The following is an 18,258-nucleotide window of genomic DNA, read 5'->3' as shown; positions in this document are numbered from 1 at the left end:
TTGGCCAGTAATAAATCTGTTCTCCGCTTTGTCTGGATAATTATGAGTCCACTGTATATTGCTTGTAAGTATAACTCATCAATAAAACCAATTCATGGAGTATTCAAAAGATGTCGCATGTCTCTATTAGGAAGATCCTATCCAAATTTTATATCAAATCACATGTACTTGTATTGATTGCTAAATAGTACTATGTTGATGTTTTTTTGTAGGCTACACATACTTGTACATCCGTATGTTGCGCTCGTCTTCCCTGTACGGTATAAACCATGACCAGCTAAGAGAGGACCCTTTACTTCAACAACGTCGTAAAGATCTCGTCCACACCGCAGCCGTTCTACTGGATAAAAACAATCTTGTCAAATATGACAAAAAGACAGGGCAGTTCCAGGTACTTTTTGTGTTTTTTAATCCCCCGCTTTCTCTGAAACGGGGGATATTAATTTGGGTTTGTCCGTCTGTCTGTAACACTTCGTTTCCGTTCAATAACTGTAACAAATTTAAACCGATTTTCTTCAAACTTAGTGACAAGGTTAAATGCCTTAAGGGCTCGGCCAAGTTTGATCGCGACTGTCGATGGACATTATTTAGCGGAGTTATGGCCCTTTGCTTAAATAAAAAAAAGTCAGTTTCTGCCACTTCCGTTCGATAACTGTAGTAAATATTAACCAATTTTCTTCAAACTTGGTAACAAGGTTGAATGCCTTAAGTGCCTGACCAGGTTCGATCAACTCTTTCAGCGAATGTTTTTTATCAAAGTTATGGCCCTTTAATTTACTACAAATGTTATTTTTCTGCAGTTTATGGGTAATAACTAGCAAATGTTAAAACTTGGTAACAAAGTTAAATGCCTTAAGGGCTCAGCCAAGTTCGATCGCCACTTTCGGCAGATCTTAATTAGCAGAGTTATGGCCCTTTGATTTAATATCAATATCAGTCATTTTCTGCCACTTCCGTACAATAACTGTAATAATTATTAACTGATTTTCTTCAAACTTGGTAACAAGGTCAAATGCCTTAAGGGCTTGGCCAAGTTTGATTGCCACGGCATGTTTCAACCAAGGTTAAACCTAACCTCAATAATGTTTACCTACAATATGTCCTGAAAGCGGGAGATGGAAATTCCATGAATGTGCTTGTTTCCCCACAAATATCTTGGGGTTTGAAGCATATTTCAATGACTTGGTTGATAAAGATTTCATATGTGTAATGTTGACAATGAATGATACGATTAATTATTTGCAATAAATTTTGGTTTCGCCAACCATTGCTACAATTTAGATTGATACTGTGTGATTACAGGTGACAGAACTTGGACGTATCTCCAGCCACTACTACTGTACACATGAGACCATCTCTGTGTACAATCAGCTACTGAAGCCCACACTCAGTGAGATAGAACTGTTCCGCGTGTTCTCCTTATCCTCCGAGTTTAAGTACATCAATGTCAGAGAGGTAGGTATACAACAGGTTAAAAAATCATTGTGATTAGTTTTGAAGTGCAAGAATTTCACAATTTTCCTCTAAAGCACAAAATTTAGCTTCTTTGAATTTAATTTTACAATTTAGTCTTTACACAAGCTATTCGGTGGCCGTTGTACAAGTCTTTTGATTTGAATAAGGCTGCAAGGTAAAAGATTTTCTAAGATGGTAGATAAGGATAAAATCAAATCACATGAAGATATGATTATGTAGGAGAACAAGTAATAGGCAACACACGATCCTAACAAAAACTTATTTAGGAAAAAATGTCCAACTTTTATCTTGATTATCAACATATTGCCTCATAGATTTATACTGAAATCTTATCATGAAACACATGTTACATAATTCATATTTATGCCTATAAATTATAGTTGCCTTTGAAAAATTGGAAAGAAAAACTGTAGATTTAGAACAAATTGTTGTTTACTTGACCAGGAAGAAAAGCTGGAGCTTCTGAAGCTGTTGGAGAGAGTGCCAATCCCTATCAAGGAAAGCATTGAGGAAGCCAGTGCAAAGGTATGTGACACAGTTAATTAGGTTAAATGTTGTGAAGCATTTAAAAGATATGGTACAACTTTAACCACAATATTTTAGCTAGTGTGAAATTTAGTGTGTTTTAGCAGATGCCAGTCAGTTGGTAATATGGATTTAATTTTAATTTTTTGAAAATTAGTATTTATTTAAACATGAAAAACTTTTATAACTTTGAGGGAAATGAACAAAATATCAATTCTTATTGTAACTCTAAATAAAGGGCATTGTCCCGAAATAGAGATGGGTTTGACATTGTGCAGAGGGTATTTTGTGAACACTGATTTTCCAGCAACTAGAATTGCTTCATTAGTATGTCTACAATCTCTGATAAACTGTTGACAAATTTAATTGAGAGTAGTAACATTCATGTTCTCATCTGATTATGCTCAGTGTTCATGCAAGACTTGCCAGTGTAGTGAAGGCCATTGTTTTACAGGTCAATGTACTGCTACAAGCGTATATATCCCAGTTAAAACTGGAGGGGTTCGCCCTCATGTCTGACATGGTGTTCATCACCCAGTCCGCCGGCCGTCTGATGCGAGCCATGTTTGAGATTGTCCTACACCGAGGCTGGGCTCAGCTGGCTGACAAGTGTTTGGCACTGTGTAAGATGGTCACAAAACGCATGTAAGTATTACTCCGAATTGATTTGCTGTTGTAACCTTTGTCACCTTGGGCCATGCTAGCCGCAATATACCCCTCAGCTAGAGAGAGCGTCTCTAGAGGTCCCGAGTTCGATCCCTGGCAGAGGCAGTAATTAAATTTATGTACAAATCATGCCCTCTGTAAAATTTCATTTAATTGAAGATATTTACAGCAATTATACAATTTCTTTATTTGATGGTAATGCCATATATAAGCTAGATGGATACAACTTATCAATTAAGCATGCCAGTTATCTGGGGGGTTTATGGTAAAAGAAAACTTTTGTAATTTGATTGGTTTTAATGGCCTTTACATGTAGTTGTATCATTTTTTCTGCTTTGGGTGATATTCAATTTCTATTCCAACAACATGATATTGTGTGTAATATTTGTATTGAAATGTTTGTTGTACTTGTGTGTGGTGACTATAACAGATGTGTACATTATATGATGTAATGATGTATCTGATGTACTGTAAAGTGTGATGTATGACTCGTTTATAAAATAGTGAGCATAATCTACCCTTACCTGACAGGTGGCAGTCTATGTGCCCTCTCCGACAACTCGTCAACAAGAAGATGCCCATAGAAGTGATCAAGAAGATTGAGAAGAAGAACTTCCCGTTTGAGCGTCTGTATGATCTGAACCCTCACGAGATCGCTGAACTTATTCGTGTTCCCAAGAGCGGTAAAACCATTCACAAGAATGTCCATCAGTTCCCTAAACTAGAGTTATCTGTCCATGTCCAGCCGATCACACGGTCAACTCTCCGTGTAGAACTGACCATAACGCCAGACTTCCAGTGGGAGGAGGAGATCCACGGACATTCTGAGGTACAGTTTATACAGATTACAAAGACAGAAATAACACTTTAATGAATTCAAATCATTGCTGGAGATTTATCATGGCAATTATTAATAACAAAACCACTTTAATTAAGAATATAATAGTAAGTTCATATTATACTTCAGTTAGGCTGTTTTAACTTACATATCAGGTTCATATAGTGTGGATACATATAATTAGTAGATTTCAACAATGCACATAAAGAGAATGCAGTAGTGATTTTGATGTCACTGTATTCTTGTAACTGTTAAGCGAAGATAGTATATGACACTGATGTGTCTTTATAACTGTATTTATTCTGTTTTATTTGGGAGATATAAAATGGCCTTGTGTAAACATACTGTATATTGTCTTTATTCTGTTTTATTTGGGAGATATAAAATGGCCTTGTGTAAACATACTGTATATTGTCTTCAGGCCTTCTGGATCCTAGTAGAAGATGTTGACAGCGAGGTCATTCTACATCATGAGTATTTCCTTCTCAAAAGGTTGGTGGTTTCTGTACATTCTCATATCTGTATATACCGTATTCGAAAAAGTATCCCCATCTTATTTTGGCTTCACTGAACTCACTCACATTAGATGCAGATTGAAAATAATTTTTGATCGGTTTCGGTTTGTAAATTGTTGATCGGATTTCATCTTTGTCAGCGTTGTTATTGTTGGATAAATTTTATGTCTCATGATTATATGTAAAAATTAAAAGAATTAAATAACCATTATGTATCATTCAATGTGCTTTGACATATGAATATCAAAATTAATCGCTATTAAGAAGAAAAGTTTGAGCTCTGTATAACAGACTGTTTATCTTTGTTTTACAGTAAATTTGCCCAGGATGAACATACAGTGAAATTCTTTGTCCCTGTGTTTGAACCCCTCCCCCCACAGTACTTCATCAGAGTGATATCGGATCGCTGGCTCGGCTCAGAGACACAACTTCCGGTGTCGTTCCGTCACCTCATCCTTCCTGAGAAGTACCCACCCCCTACAGAACTACTGGATCTCCAACCCCTTCCTGTGTCTGCTCTCAGGAACGCTTCATTCGAGGGGCTGTACAACGACAAATTCCCCTTCTTCAACCCAATACAGACTCAAGGTACAGTAAATGCTCTTACTGTAGCAAATGTAAAATAATTTAGGCAATATTTTGTCTTCTTATATTCCTTGTACTGTAACACATGAAATGGTTATTGTGTAGAAATAATTTAGGCAATATCATATCTTATATTCCTAGTACAGTAACACATGAAATGGTTATTGTGTAGAAATAATTTAGACAATATCTTGTCTTATATTCCCAGTACTGTAACACATGAAATGGTTATTGTGTAGAAATAATTTAGGCAATATCTTGTCTTCTTATATTCCTAGTACTGTAACACATGAAATGGTTATTGTGTAGAAATAATTTAGGCAATATCTTGTCTTCTTATATTCCTAGTAGAGTAACACATGAAATGGTCAGTGTGTAGAAATAATTTAGACAATATCTTGTCTTATATTCCCAGTACTGTAACACATGAAATGGTTATTGTGTAGAAATAATTTAGGCAATATCTTGTCTTCTTATATTCCTAGTACTGTAACACATGAAATGGTTATTGTGTAGAAATAATTTAGGCAATATCATATCTTATATTCCTGGTACTGTAACACATGAAATGGTTATTGTGTAGAAATAATTTAGGCAATATCTTGTCTTATATTCCTAGTACTGTAACACATGAAATGGTTATTGTGTAGAAATAATTTAGGCAATATCTTGTCTTCTTATATTCCTAGTACTGTAACACATGAAATGGTTATTGTGTAGAAATAATTTAGGCAATATCTTGTCTTCTTATATTCCCAGTACTGTAACACATGAAATGGTTATTGTGTAGAAATAATTTAGACAATATCTTGTCTTCTTATATTCCTAGTAGAGTAACACATGAAATGGTCAGTGTGTAGAAATAATTTAGACAATATCTTGTCTTATATTCCCAGTACTGTAACACATGAAATGGTTATTGTGTAGAAATAATTTAGGCAATATCTTGTCTTCTTATATTCCTAGTACTGTAACACATGAAATGGTTTATGTGTAGAAATAATTTAGGCAATATCTTGTCTTCTTATATTCCCAGTACTGTAACACATGAAATGGTTTATGTGTAGAAATAATTTAGGCAATATCTTGTCTTCTTATATTCCTAGTAGAGTAACACATGAAATGGTTATTGTGTAGAAATAATTTAGACAATATCTTGTCTTATATTCCTAGTACTGTAACACATGAAATGGTTATTGTGTAGAAATAATTTAGACAATATCTTGTCTTATATTCCTAGTACTGTAACACATGAAATGGTTATTGTGTAGAAATAATTTAGACAATATCTTGTCTTATATTCCCAGTACTGTAACACATGAAATGGTTATTGTGTAGAAATAATTTAGGCAATATCTTGTCTTCTTATATTCCCAGTACTGTAACACATGAAATGGTTATTGTGTAGAAATAATTTAGGCAATATCTTGTCTTCTTATATTCCTAGTACTGTAACACATGAAATGGTTATTGTGTAGAAATAATTTAGGCAATATCTTGTCTTCTTATATTCCTAGTACTGTAACACATGAAATGGTTATTGTGTAGAAATACATTTAGGCAATATCATGTCTTCTTATATTCCTAGTACAGTAACACATGAAATGGTTATTGTGTAGAAATAATTTAGACAATATCTTGTCTTATATTCCCAGTACTGTAACACATGAAATGGTTATTGTGTAGAAATAATTTAGGCAATATCTTGTCTTCTTATATTCCTAGTACTGTAACACATGAAATGGTTATTGTGTAGAAATAATTTAGGCAATATCTTGTCTTCTTATATTCCTAGTACAGTAACACATGAAATGGTTATTGTGTAGAAATAATTTAGACAATATCTTGTCTTATATTCCCAGTACTGTAACACATGAAATGGTTATTGTGTAGAAATAATTTAGGCAATATCTTGTCTTCTTATATTCCTAGTACTGTAACACATGAAATGGTTATTGTGTAGAAATAATTTAGGCAATATCTTGTCTTCTTATATTCCTAGTAGAGTAACACATGAAATGGTTATTGTGTAGAAATACATTTAGGCAATATCTTGTCTTATATTCCCAGTACTGTAACACATGAAATGGTTATTGTGTAGAAATAATTTAGGCAATATCTTGTCTTCTTATATTCCCAGTACTGTAACACATGAAATGGTTATTGTGTAGAAATAATTTAGGCAATATCTTGTCTTCTTATATTCCCAGGACTGTAACACATGAAATGGTTATTGTGTAGAAATACATTTAGGCAATATCTTGTCTTCTTATATTCCTAGTACTGTAACACATGAAATGGTTATTGTGTAGAAATAATTTAGGCAATATCATGTCTTCTTATATTCCTAGTACTGTAACACATGAAATGGTTATTGTGTAGAAATACATTTAGGCAATATCTTGTCTTCTTATATTCCTAGTACTGTAACACATGAAATGGTTATTGTGTAGAAATACATTTAGGCAATATCTTGTCCTTCTTATATTCCTAGTACAGTAACACATGAAATGGTTATTGTGTAGAAATACATTTAGGCAATATCTTGTCTTATATTCCTAGTACTGTAACACATAAAATGGTTATTGTGTAGAAATAATTTAGGCAATATCTTGTCTTCTTATATTCCCAGTACTGTAACACATGAAATGGTTATTGTGTAGAAATAATTTAGGCAATATCTTGTCTTCTTATATTCCTAGTACTGTAACACATGAAATGGTTATTGTGTAGAAATAATTTAGGCAATATCTTGTCTTATATTCCTAGTACTGTAACACATGAAATGGTTATTGTGTAGAAATAATTTAGGCAATATCTTGTCTTATATTTCCTAGTACTGTAACACATGAAATGGTTATTGTGTAGAAATAATTTAGGCAATATCTTGTCTTCTTATATTCCTAGTACTGTAACACATGAAATGGTTATTGTGTAGAAATACATTTAGGCAATATCTTGTCTTCTTATATTCCTAGTACTGTAACACATGAAATGGTTATTGTGTAGAAATACATTTAGGCAATATCTTGTCTTATATTCCTAGTACTGTAACACATGAAAATGGTTATTGTGTAGAAATACATTTAGGCAATATCTTGTCTTCTTATATTCCTAGTACTGTAACACATGAAATGGTTATTGTGTAGAAATAATTTAGGCAATATCTTGTCTTCTTATATTCCTAGTACAGTAACACATGAAATGGTTATTGTGTAGAAATACATTTAGGCAATATCTTGTCTTATATATTCCTAGTACTGTAACACATGAAATGGTTATTGTGTAGAAATAATTTAGGCAATATCTTGTCTTCTTATATTAAACTAGTACTTGTAACACATGAAATGGTTATTGTGTAGAAATACATTTAGGCAATGTCTTGTCTTATATTCCTAGTACAGTAACACATGAAATGGTTATTGTGTAGAAATAGCATTTAGGCAATATCTTGTCTTCTTATATTCCTAGTACTGTAACACCTGAAATGGTATATTGTGTAGAAATACATTTAGGCAATGTCTTGTCTTATTATATTCCTAGTACTGTAACACCTGAAATGGTTATTGTGTAGAAATACATTTAGGCAATTATCTTGTTCTTATATTCCTAGTACAAGTAACACATGAAAATGGTTATTGTGTAGAAATACATTTAGGCAATATCTTGTCTTTTATATTCCTAGTACTGTAAACACATGAAATGTTATTGTGTAGAAAATACATTTAGGCAATATCCTTTGTCTTCTTATATTCCTAGTACAATGTAACACATGAAATGGTTATTGTGCTGATTCAAAAGCTGTTTTATTTACATGCAGAGACTTTGTTAAAAAAAAAGAGAATATTAAATTTTGTATTTTAAACATTCTAGTGTTTGATGCTATGACATATTTATGTAATTTTTTGTTTTAGTGTTTAACGCTATGTATATAACAGTGACGACAATGTGTTTATTGGAGCGCCCACAGGGAGTGGCAAGACCATCTGTGGAGAGTTTGCTATGTTACGTATGTTCTCCCAGAATCCCGATGGTCGCTGTGTGTATGTCACGCCACTAGAGGCTCTTGCTCAGCAGGTAATGTAGCCTAATCCACAATGAATGACTGAAGGGAGGGGGTGTATGTACCTGTTCCACTGAAGGGAGGGGGTGTATGTAGAGTACCTGTTCCACTGAAGGGAGGGGGTGTATGTAGAGTACCTGTTTCCACTGAAGGGAGGGGGTGTATGTAGAGTACCTGTTCCACTGAAGGGAGGTGGTGTAGCTGTATGTATGTAGAGTACCTGTTCCACTGAAGGGAGGGGGTGTATGTAGAGTACCTGTTCCACTGAAGGGAGGGGGTGTATGTAGAGTACCTGTAAGGGAGTATGTAGAGTACCTTGTTCCACTGAAGGGAGGGTGTGTATGTAGAGTACTTGTTCCACTGAAGGGAGGGTGTGTATGTAGAGTACCTGTTCCACTGAAGGGAGGGTGTGTATGTAGAGTACCTGTTCCACTGAAGGGAGGGTGTGTATGTAGAGTACTTGTTCCACTGAAGGGAGGGTGTGTATGTAGAGTACTTGTTCCACTGAACGAAAGGTGTGTATGTAGAGTAGAGTACCATTTCCACTGAAGGGAGGGGGTGTATGTAGAGTACTTGTTCCACTGAAGGGAGGGTGTGTATGTAGAGTACTTGTTCCACTGAAGGGAGGGTGTGTATGTAGAGTACTTGTTTCCACTGAAGGGAGGGGGTGTATGTAGAGTACCTGTTCCACTGAAGGGAGGGGTGTGTATGTAGAGTACCTGTTCCACTGAAGGGAGGGGGTGTATGTAGAGTACCTGTTCCACTGAAGGGAGGGGTGTATGTAGAGTACCTGTTCCACTGAAGGGAGGGGGTGTATGTAGAGTACCTGTTCCACTGAAGGGAGGGGGTGTATGTAGAGTACCTGTTCCACTGAAGGGAGGGGGTGTATGTAGAGTACCTGTTCCACTGAAGGGAGGGGGTGTATGTAGAGTACCTGTTCCACTGAAGGGAGGGGGTGTATGTAGAGTACCTGTTCCACTGAAGGGAGGGGGTGTATGTAGAGTACCTGTTCCACTGAAGGGAGGGGGTGTATGTAGAGTACCTGTTCCACTGAAGGGAGGGGGTGTATGTAGAGTACCTGTTCCACTGAAGGGAGGGTGTGTATGTAGAGTACCTGTTCCACTGAAGGGAGGGTGTGTATGTAGAGTACCTGTTCCACTGAAGGGAGGGTGTGTATGTAGAGTACTTGTTCCACTGAAGGGAGGGGGTGTATGTAGAGTACCTGTTCCACTGAAGGGAGGGTGTGTATGTAGAGTACTTGTTCCACTGAAGGGAGGGTGTGTATGTAGAGTACTTGTTCCACTGAAGGGAGGGGATGTACCATTACCACTGAAGGGAGGGTGTGTATGTAGAGTACTTGTTCCACTGAAGGGAGGGTGTGTATGTAGAGTACTTGTTCCACTGAAGGGAGGGTGTGTATGTAGAGTACTTGTTCCACTGAAGGGAGGGTGTGTATGTAGAGTACCTGTTCCACTAAAGGGAGGGTGTGTATGTAGAGTACCTGTTCCACTGAAGGGAGGGGGTGTATGTAGAGTACCTGTTCCACTGAAGGGAGGGGGTGTATGTAGAGTACCTGTACCACTGAAGGGAGGGGGTGTATGTAGAGTACCTGTTCCACTGAAGGGAGGGGGTGTATGTAGAGTACCTGTACCACTGAAGGGAGGGGGTGTATGTAGAGTACCTGTTCCACTGAAGGGAGGGGGTGTATGTAGAGTACCTGTACCACTGAAGGGAGGGGGTGTATGTAGAGTACCTGTACCACTGAAGGGAGGGGGTGTATGTAGAGTACCTGTACCACTGAAGGGAGGGGGTGTTTGTAGAGTTACTTATCTTATTGATGTCCTGATGTTCCTCTTCTCATACCTCAATATACAACTAGCGAATCTCTGGATAATGTTGTGTTTGCTCTGTTCCCTCTTTTCTGGATTAAGCTTCCAAGACATTCACCAAAGTGTCTTGCTTGATGGACCTAATTTTGCAGAGATGTACACTTTTTATTCAAGACAGCATATCATCTAATTCTAATTTGAAATGAAATCAATTAAAGGTGCTCCACCGCTGACAAAAAGTATTTTTTCTCTATCAAAAACAGGAACAGACGAATTTTTTCTCTATCAAAAACAGGAACAGACGAATTACTATATTTTTCTTCCGTTACAAAAGTTACTTACTTTACACCATTGCCATCATTGAAAAGTTTGAGCTTCTAATTTTACTTCTAGATAAAAATAAATTTTCTTATTTTTTGTGTGTGTGTAAATTAGACAAAGAAATATATATACTCAATTTAACATCAAATATTGTTCAAATGATGAGTATTGTTTCCTCTGTCAGCGATGGAGCATTTTTAAAAAAAAACTTTCTTATACAGTTTATCACATTAAAATCCTATTTTATAAAATAAAATGAAAGCATGTTCAATTATATATAGCCGTAATTAAGTTCCTATTATAAAGACATTCATTTGATATGTTATAACATGTGTCTAGTTGTCCAATAAAAACTAATTTCTGCAAGTCATTCACGTTGATGTACTCGGATAAAGATGTTGTAGTTAGATTGCTTACATGTTGTGTTTTATCTATAAATTTACATTATAAATGTAATGTTAAAGTGTAAGAATCAGAATCATCACTTCAAAACTGTAGAATACAGAAAACTAAATCAACAAATTGTATTTCAGATGTACAATGACTGGCAGGCCAAGTTTGGAGGGCACTTAGGAAAGAAAGTTGTACTTCTAACAGGAGAGACTGGTACAGATCTCAAGCTCCTAGCCAAGGTATGTAGTCTATAGGCCAAACCAACTATAGGATACAATGTAAATTATAAGTACTTCTGATAGGGGAGACTGGTACAGATCTCAAGCTCCTAGCCAAGGTACGTAGTCTATAGGCCAAACCAAATATAGGATACAATGTGCACTTAGGAAAGAAAGTTGTGCTTCTAACAGGGGAGACTGGTACAGATCTCAAGCTCCTAGCCAAGGTATGTAGTCTATAGGCCAAACCAACTATAGGATACAATGTAAATTATAAGTACTTCTGATAGGGGAGACTGGTACGGATCTCAAGCTCCTAGCCAAGGTATGTAGTCTATAGGCCAAACCAACTATAGGATACAATGTAAATTATAAGTACTTCTGATAGGGGAGACTGGTACAGATCTCAAGCTCCTGGCCAAGGTATGTAGTCTATAGGCCAAACCAACTATAGGATACAATGTAAATTATAAGTACTTCTGATAGGGGAGACTGGTACAGATCTCAAGCTCCTGGCCAAGGTATGTAGTCTATAGGCCAAACCAACTCTAGGATACAATGTCAATTATAAGATAGTTACTTTCCTAAACTCAAAGTCAAACTATGTATAGAATACTTTATTGGCCTCAGTTCTACTGCTCTTTATTATATTGAGAGTATGATGACACACCTTGTTTGTTTCCAGGGTAACATCATTATCGGTACACCAGAGAGCCTCAGTTCTACTGATCTTTATTATATTGAGAGTATGATGACAGAACTTGTTTGTTTCCAGGGTAACATCATTATCAGTACACCAGAGAAGTGGGATGTGTTGTCACGGCGATGGAAGCAGAGGAAGAACGTCCAGAATGTCAACTTGTTCATTGTGGATGAACTTCACCTTATAGGAGTGGATGTAGGGGTATGTCCACATCAAACATTCATTTTTCTCATAAATATACCATTTTTACTGCTGCATTTTCTCCTCAATAGACACTGCTGACATTGCTTAATAGTTAACTCATTAAACTATAGACATTTTAACTTCTGTGTTTCAGCCTGTTTTGGAGGTGATATGTTCACGCATGAGATACATGTCGTCTCAGTTGGAGCGTATCAACATACGTATTGTGGCTCTAAGTTCGTCACTATCCAATGCTAAGGATGTGTCCCAGTGGCTTGGATGTAGTGCTACTGGATTCTTCAACTTCCATCCTAATGTCCGCCCAGTCCCACTCGAGTTACACATTCAGGTTAGTCTTATTTCTTCTAATTTGTGCTCTAATTCTCTGGCATTGCAAATATGCCAGTGTCTGCCAAAGTATCCTTTAATTTCAATATGGATATTGCTTAATTTTTAGCTCACCTGGCCCGAAGGGCCGGTGAGCTTATGTCATGGCGCGGCGTCCGTCGTCCGTCGTCCGTCGGCGTCCGTCGGCGTCCGTCTGTCCGTCAACATTTCCTCCTATAAATCGCTACTTGTCATAGAGTTCTGCATGGATTGTAACCAAATTTGGCCACAAACATCCTTGGGGGAAGGGGAACAGAACTTGTATAAATTTTGGCTCTGACCCCCCGGGGGCAGGAGGGGCGGGGCCCAATAGGGGAAATAGAGGTAAATCCTATAAATCGCTACTTGTCCTAGAGTTCTGCATGGCTTGTAACCAAATTTGGCCACAAACATCCATAGGGGAAGGGGAACAGAACTTGTATAAATTTTGGCTCTGACCCCCCGGGGGCAGGAGGGGCGGGGCCCAATAGGGGTAAAAGAGGTAAATCCTTTAAATCGTTACTTGTCCTAGAGTTCTGCATGGATTGTAACCAAAATTAGCCACAAACATCCTTTGGGGAAGGGGAACAGAACTTGTGTAAATTTTGACTCTGGTCCCCCGGGGGCAGGAGGGGCGGGGCCCAATAGGGGAAATAGAGGTAAATCCTTTAAATCGCTACTAGTCATAGAGTTCTGAATGGAATGTAACCAAATTTGGCCACAAACATCCTTGGGGGAAGGGGAACAGAACTTGTATAAATTTTGGCTCTGGTCCGCCGGGGGCAGGAGGGGCGGGGCCCAATAGGGGTAATAGAGGTAAATCCTTTAAATCGCTACTAGTCATAGAGTTTTGAATGGAATGTAACCAAATTTGGCCACAAACATCCTTGGGGGAGGGGGAACAGACCTTGTATAAATTTTGGCTCTGACCCCCCGGGGGCAGGAGGGGCGGGGCCCAATAGGGGTAAAAGAGGTAAATCCTTTAAATCGTTACTTGTCCTAGAGTTCTGCATGGATTGTAACCAAAATTAGCCACAAACATCCTTTGGGGAAGGGGAACAGAACTTGTGTAAATTTTGACTCTGGTCCCCCGGGGGCAGGAGGGGCGGGGCCCAATAGGGGAAATAGAGGCAAATCCTTTAAATCGCTACTAGTCACAGAGTTCTGCATGGAATGTAACCAAATTTGGCCACAAACATCCTGTGGGGAAGGGGAACAGAACTTGTATAAATTTTGGCTCTGACCCCATGGGGGCAGGAGGGGCGGGGCCCAATAGGGGAAATAGAGGTAAATCCTTTAAATTGCTACTAATCATAGAGTTCTGCATGGATTGTAACCAAATTTGGCCACAAACATCCTTGGGGGAAGGGGAACAGAAATTGTATAAATTTTGACTCTGGCCCCCCGAGGGCAGGACGGGTGGGGCCCAATAGGGGAAATAGAGGTAAATCCTATAAATCACTTCTTGTCCTAGAGTTTTGGTTGGATTGTGACCAAATTTGGCCATAAACATCCTTGGGGGAAGGGGAACAGAACTTGTATAAATTTTGGCTCTGACCCCCTGGGGGCGGGAGGGGTGGGGCCCAATAGGGAATTTAGAGGTTAATATTAAAATTCCTTCAGAAAAGAAACAATGAACCTGTATTCAGAACATTACTTGGCATTACAAACCAGGTGAGCGATACAGGCCCTCTGGGCCTCTTGTCAAAATTCTTTGTCATCAGAGATTTGATATAGACATATTGTACACTGTGTTAATTTGATAAACATGTTTCAGGGTTTCAACACAAGTCACAATGCCTCACGAATTGTTGCCATGGCTAAGCCAGCCTATCAGGCTATTGTCCGTCACGCCCCTAGGAAGCCGGTCATAATCTTTGTCCCATCACGTAAACAGACAAGACTGACAGCTATAGACATCCTTACCTTCAGTGCTGCGGAAATCCAACCTGACAGTGACGTACCACGAAGTAGATTCCTTCACGTCATGTAGGAGGAAGATATACAACCATTCCTGGATAAAATCACTGACAAGGTATGAATGAACATATATACAAGTTACAGGTAATTCATATTCAAAATCTGTGTTGTTACTGTACCACTGAAGGGAGGGTGGTGTATGTAGAGTACCTGATACTCACTGAAGGGAGGGGTGTATATTGTAGAGTACTGTAACCACTGAAGGCAGGGGGTGTATGTAGAGTTACCTGTTCCACTGATGGGGAGAGGGGGTGTATTGTAGAGTATACTGTACCACTGAAGGGAGGGGGGGTGTATGTAGAGAACCTGTTCCACTGATAGGGAGGGGAGGTTGTATGTAGAGTTACTTATCTTATTGACTGTCATGTTGTTCCCTCTTCTCATACCTCAATAACTATACCTAGCGTATCGCTGGATGATGTCGTGTTCTTGCTCCATTCTCCTCTCTTTCTGGATTTTGACTTCCAAGGACTATTCACCAAAGTGTCTTGCGTGATGGACCTAATTTGTACAGAGTATCGCAAACTTTTTATTCAACGCAGCATATCATCTAATTGTATTTTGAAATGAAATTGCTTAAAGATTGGCTCCATGGCTGACAAAATGTTATTTTTTTCTCTCTCCAAAATCTGGAACAGACGAAATTAGTATTATTTTCTTCAGGTTACACAATAAGTTACTTACTTTACACCATTGCCATCATTGAAAAATAAAAAAAAAGGGGGTTTTGTGAGGCCCCCTTTTTCTTTAATTTTACTTCGAGATTGATAAAGATATAATTATCTTATATTTTTTGTGTGTAAATCTAGACAAAGAACTATATATATACACTATTAAAAACATCAAATATTGTTCACCAAGATGATGAGTATTGTTTCCTCTGTCAGCAGATGGAGCATTTTAAAAAAAAAATTCATATACAGTTTATCACATTTAAAAATCCTATTTTTTAAAATAAAATGAAAGCATGTTCAATTAATATTATAGCTGTATTTCGAGTTTCCTATAATAAAAGACATTCATTTGATATGTTTATAAACATGTGTCTTGTTGTCGATATAAAAAACTGATTTCGCAAGTTCTTTCACGTTGATGTACTCGGATTAAATGATGTTGTCAGTTAGATTGCTTACATGTCTGTGGTTTATCTATAAATTTTACTTTATAAATGTAATGTAAAATTGTCAAGAAACAGGAATCAATCACTGCAAAAATCTGTAGAAGACAGAATCTAAAATCAACAAATTGTATTCTCAGATGTAACAATGACTGGCAAGCCAAGTTTGGAGGGCACTTCGGAAAGAAAGTTGTAATTCTTACCAGGGGAAGTCTGGTACCGATCTCAAAGCTTCATAGCCAAGGTACGTTGTTCTATAGGCCAAAACCAAATATAGGATACAATGTAAAATATAATAAGTTACTTCTGATAGGGGAGGACTTGTTACGGGAATCTCAAGCTCTATAGCCAAGGTTAGTAGTCTATAGGGCCAAAACCAATATATCGGTTTACATTGTAATTTGATAAGTACTTCTGGATAGGAGAGGGACTGGTACGGATCTCAGACGCGCCTAGGCCAATGGTACGTAGTCTATTGGCCAAACCAAATTTAGGATACAAATGTAAATTATACGTTTATTCTGATAGGGGATGAGAGACTGGTACGGTTCTCAAGCTCATAAGCCAACGGTACGTAGTCTATAGGCCAAACCAAATATAGGATACAATGTAAATTATAAAAAAAAAAAAAAAAAAAAAAAAAAAAAAAAAAAAAAAAAAAAAAAAACAAAAAAAAAAAAAAAAAAAAAAAAAAAAAAAAAAATAAAAAAAAAAAAAAAAAAAAAAAAAAAAAAAAAAAAAAAAAAAAAAAAAAACAAAAAAAAAAAAAAAAAAAAAAAAAAGTACTTCCTGGATAGGGCAGGACTTGTACGTGATCTCAAGCTCCTAGCCAAGGTTAACGTATTAGTCTATAGGCCAAACCAAATATAGGATACAATGTAAATTATAAGGACTTCTGAGTTAAGGGGTGACTGATTACGGATATCAAGCTCCTAGGCCCAAGGTACGTAGTCTTTAGGACAACCAATTATAGGATACAATGTAAATTATACGTACCTTCTGTTAGGGTGAGAGACTGGTAGGGATCCTCAAGCTTCCTAGCCAAGGTATCGTATAGTCTATAGGACCAAGCCCAAATATAGGATTACCAATGTAAATTATAAGTTACTTCTGATAGGGGAGACTGGTACAGATCTCAAGCTGCCTAGCCAAGGTAATGTAGTTCTATAGGTCTATAGGATACAAATGTAACCATAGGGGATACAGATCTCAAGATCCTAGCCAAGGTACAATAGGCTAAACCAAATATATAAGTACAATGTCTTATAAGTACTTTCTGAGGGGAGACTGGTACTGGATTCTCAAGCTCCTAGGCCAAGGTACGTAGTCTATAGGCTAAACCAAATATAGAATATAGATACAATGTACAATTATAAGTACTTCTGATAGGGGAGACTGGTACAGATCTCACAGCTCCTGCCCCAAGATACGTAGTCTATAGGTCAAACCAACTATAGAATACAAAGTAAATTATAAGTACTTCTGATAGGGAAGGGTACTGGTACGAATCTTTTAAGCTCCTGGCCATAGGTACGTAGTCTATCGGCCAAAACCAACTATAGGATACAATGTAAATTATAAGTACTTCTGATAGGGGAGACTGGTACGAATCTCAAGCTCCTGGCTAAGGTACGTAGTCTATAGGCCAAACCAGCTATAGGATACAATGTAAATTATAAGTACTTCTGATAGGGGAGATGGTACGGAATCTTAAGCTCCTGGCCAAGGTACGTAGTCTATAGGCCAAACCAAATATAGGATACAATGTAAATTATAAGTACTTCTGATAGGGGGCGACTGGTACAGATCTCAAGCTCTTGGCCCCAGGTATTGTAGTCTATACGGCCAAACCAACTATAGGTTACAATGTAAATTTATATAAGTACTTCTGATAGGGGGGACTGGTACAGATCTCAAGCCTCTTGGGCAAGGTATGTAGTCTATAGGCCAAACCAAATATAGGATACAATGTCAATTACTAAGTACTTCTGATAAGGGAGACTGGTACAGATCTCAAGCTCCTGGCCAAGATACGTAGTCTATAGGTCAAACCAAACTATAGAATACAAAGTAAATTATAAGTACTTCTGATAGGGAAGACTGGTACGAATCTTAAGCTCCTGGCCAAGGTACGTAGTTAGTCTAATCGGCCAAACCAACTATAGGATACAATGTAAATTATAAGTACTTCTGATAGGGGAGGACTGGTACGAATCTCAAGCTCCTGGCTAAGGTACGTAGTCTATAGGCCAAACCAGCTATAGGATACAATTGTAAATTAAAGTACTTCTGATAGGGGGGACTGGTAAGATCTCAAGCTCCTGGCTAAGGTACGTAGTCTATAGGCCAAACCAGCTATAGGATACAATGTAAATTATAAGTACTTCTGATAGGGGAGACTGGTACGGATCTTAAGCTCCTGGCCAAGGTACGTAGTCTATCGGCCAAACCAACTATAGGATACAATGTAAATTATAAGT

General features: G+C 37.4%; 1 protein-coding gene across 1 annotated transcript in view; it reads left to right on the top strand.

The window, feature by feature from the left end:
• The window catches only part of LOC138334743 (U5 small nuclear ribonucleoprotein 200 kDa helicase-like), a 55,032-nt gene that overhangs the window by 16,902 nt on the left and 19,872 nt on the right, over positions 1-18,258 (top strand). The window contains 12 exon segments of the mRNA XM_069283441.1: positions 213-391; positions 1,303-1,455; positions 1,921-2,001; positions 2,456-2,646; positions 3,199-3,496; positions 3,927-3,997; positions 4,334-4,608; positions 8,520-8,530; positions 8,533-8,682; positions 11,352-11,450; positions 12,205-12,333; positions 12,470-12,664. Coding sequence (XP_069139542.1) covers positions 213-391; positions 1,303-1,455; positions 1,921-2,001; positions 2,456-2,646; positions 3,199-3,496; positions 3,927-3,997; positions 4,334-4,608; positions 8,520-8,530; positions 8,533-8,682; positions 11,352-11,450; positions 12,205-12,333; positions 12,470-12,664 — 1,832 coding nt within the window.

This window comes from Argopecten irradians, chromosome 11 (genome assembly GCF_041381155.1).
Source record: "Argopecten irradians isolate NY chromosome 11, Ai_NY, whole genome shotgun sequence".
NCBI classification, from domain to species: Eukaryota; Metazoa; Mollusca; class Bivalvia; order Pectinida; family Pectinidae; genus Argopecten; species Argopecten irradians.
Note: the sequence above shows the minus strand (reverse complement) of the source record. Positions and strands in the feature narration are given on the sequence as shown.